The 2,922-nt window shown below is 63.9% G+C and overlaps 1 protein-coding gene across 1 annotated transcript in view; it reads left to right on the forward strand.

Annotated features, from left to right (window-relative positions):
* The first annotated feature begins 153 nt into the window (after positions 1-153).
* Positions 154-2,922, forward strand: part of EIF4G1 (eukaryotic translation initiation factor 4 gamma 1) — a 16,917-nt gene continuing 14,148 nt past the window's right edge. Inside the window, 5 exon segments of the mRNA XM_031055368.1 lie at positions 154-230; positions 1,492-1,600; positions 1,698-1,784; positions 2,081-2,113; positions 2,715-2,735. Of these exon segments, the coding sequence (XP_030911228.1) occupies positions 1,526-1,600; positions 1,698-1,784; positions 2,081-2,113; positions 2,715-2,735 (216 nt within the window). The 5' untranslated portion in view covers positions 154-230; positions 1,492-1,525.

Genomic DNA, 2,922 nt, shown 5'->3' on the forward strand with positions numbered 1-2,922 from the left:
AAACAGCCGCGCGGGGCCCCGTTGTCCCCCCGGGACGGAACCCGCATTCCCCGGCCCTGCTGGGCTACCCGGGCCTGTGCGAAGCCGGGGCCAGGCCGGGCTCCCCCCGCGGGGCCCGGCCTGATCTCTCTCTCTCTTTCTCTCTCTCCCCCTCCCTCCTCTCTCCCAGTCAGTCGGATGAACGGTCTCTGCAGGCCCGCTCAGCCGGCCCAGGTTTTTCCCGCGGGGGGGTGAGTATCCTGCTCGCTCCCAGTTGTGTCTGGCGGAGAAGACCAGGTCTGGCTGTCCCTGGGTGTCCCTGTCCCCTGTGAGACAATCCTCCCCCTCTGTTTAGGGATGATTGTTCTCAAGGCCTAGCTAAGCTGGCTCAGCTACGGGCTGTCCGTGCCGGGTGCCTGGGTCCCCGGTGAGAAGGGGCCCGTGGGGAGCACTGTGGGGTGCAGCCCAGCCCCTGCCACCTCCTGAAACCCTGGCAGGGCCCATCTCCACTGGGGTGGTGGCTCGGGGGACCCCTGGGATGGGGTGGCACCCCCGTACCAAGGCGCAGCCCTGGGGGGATTGGGGTGCTCCATTTCCCAGTGTTGGTGGGATGTGTCTGGCAGAGCCCGCAGCGGGGCTGGGGGCCGGCAGTGCTGACGCGTCCAGGAGTCAGATTACAGGAGGCACCAGGGCTGCTCCCTTGGGTGTCTGGCCGGCAGCAGGCTCGTTGGGTGCCGTGGGGTGCAGGGGACCCCCGGCAGTATGCGGGGTACTGCCTCTCCTTCCTGCCCCGGCGGCCTTTGCACTGGGGCGGGGAGAGTGGCACTGGCTGCCAAGTCCTTCCTGGGACAGCCAGGAGGGTGTCCGGGTTCCCTGGGTGCTGGTGACGGTGGGGGGCTGCAGACTCCGCTGGGCAGGGCAGTGGGCAGGAGTGTCGGTGGCGTGGGGGGACGAGGGAGCTGCTCCCTGCCTTCCCTGGTAGGCGTTTGTGGTGTACGCTGGGGACCCGGCGCCACCGGCAGGAACAGGTTTGGCCGGCCGGGGGAAGCGCTTAGTAGGTCAGCCGGGGTGGAGCTGGGCACGGCTGACGCCGGGGTGCCGCCGGCCCACCCAGCCCCCCGGAGTTAGTGGTGGCCTAGGTGCTGGTGGCAGATCATGGGTGCTGGTGCCCAGTTTTGTGTAGGGTCACCTTGGGTGGGTCAGTCCTCCTGGTGGGCATGGCTGGGTTTGTGACATGATGAGGGGCCTGCTCTGAAGGGTGTGAGGACCTGCCCAGGCTGGGTGACTTGGCAGTACCTACCCCATCTTCCCCATGGCCCAATGGGGCAGGAGGAGGTGGCTGGGGGTCTGTGCCTTGATGGGATGCTGTCTGTGGGGCATGGCTGATGCCTGGCTTTACAATGGTAGGCTGTGGGGCTAGGGATTTGCAGACTTTAGGGCTGACGTGGACAGGGGACAGATGCCTGGGGTGTTGCCATCTCCAGCTTATGCCCACTGTCCCTGTTTCTGCAGATAGCGAGGGGATCCTTATGCACAACCCCATGAAATGAACAAAGCTCCACAGCCCACAGGAGGAGCCCCGACTGCCCCGCACCCTGCCCCTTCTCCTGGACTGCCGCAGGTAACTGTCCCCTGCAGGGCTGGGGGACCCAGCTTTGCCTCCCCAGTTGGTGCCAAGGGCAGTGGTGCCATCCCTTCCCCTCCCTGCCTTCTTCCAGCCGACGTTCCCACCTGGTCAGACGGCACCTGTGGTTTTTAACCCGGCACCGACCTCACAAATGAATACGCCTTCTCAGCCGCGCCAGGTAAGGATTTTGTCCAGAGCTGCAGAGGGTGGTGAGGGGTATCCAGCAGCTTTCTGCTTCCTGGCCGAGTAGCCCACACCACGGAACCCAGGGGTGTTAGGAGCAATGTGGTGCCCCTCGGGCCTGGTGTGTGCCTGTGAAGGGGGAATGAGCCCATGATCTCCACCACGACTGCCACCTGAGGACCTCCTGGCCCTGGGGTGGGAGGGCAGGCGCCTCCAATGAGGATGCCCACAGAGTGACTGCTCTTCTCTCCTTCCTCCCCTGCCCCAAACCTCCCTTTCCTCCTCTCTCAGTTTCCAGCAGGGCCTCGGGCTATTCACCAGCAGGTACTAACCCGCTTCCCCTGCCCTGCATGCTGAACACCCTTCCCCGACACTGCACAGAAACACCCACCTTGGGCATGAAGGGGCTGGGGAGCATGTGGGGACGCTGGACTCTGGGTAAAGTGCGGGATGCCTGCTCGACTTTGGGTAGGTTTCTCTGCAGTGTCTCTCCAATTCCCTCCTTGCATGAAGCCTGCAGCATGTGGCTGTGCCTGTGCTAACTCCAGCCCAGGCCGTTGCCGTTGCTTCTGCCTGTGCCTTTCCTCCTCTTCTTCCCTGCTTTGCTTGGTCTCCCAAGGCCCTGCAGTGGCGTGCAAGGCCCTGGGTTCCATCAGCCCTCTTGTGTGGAGGAGCTGTTTGGGACAGATGTGGTGATATCCTTGGCTCTGCTGTTTGGGAGCTCGTCAGACCCATCCCTGCCCCTTGGAAGGTCCCTACAGGGGACCTCAGTATATTTGGGGATCTCAGTATATTTGGGATGTGGGCACAGAGCAAAGGGCTCCCTGACTTCTTGTCCGTTCCTCTGCTATCCCTGTCCCAGTGCCAGTAACTCCTGTCTCTCTCTTTTCCCCCTTTCCCTCTGTATGCGTGCGCTTGCTAACAGGGAGGATTCAGGTCTCTTCAGGTAACGCTTTCTCCTTGCCCCGGGGGTGCGTGCGCGGACCCTTCCCTGCCCGCTCGTCGCTGGGCTGGAGCTGCTGCTCCCGGGAATGCTTTTGCCCGGCAGACAAGCTGGGTCGGGATGAGCGGCATTGGCCGGGGTGGGAGTACGGAGCTCCACATGTTGTCCGGCTCCGGCATGGCGGGACTAC

This window comes from Geospiza fortis, unplaced genomic scaffold, assembly GCF_000277835.1.
Source record: "Geospiza fortis unplaced genomic scaffold, GeoFor_1.0 scaffold172, whole genome shotgun sequence".
Taxonomy (NCBI): domain Eukaryota; kingdom Metazoa; phylum Chordata; class Aves; order Passeriformes; family Thraupidae; genus Geospiza; species Geospiza fortis.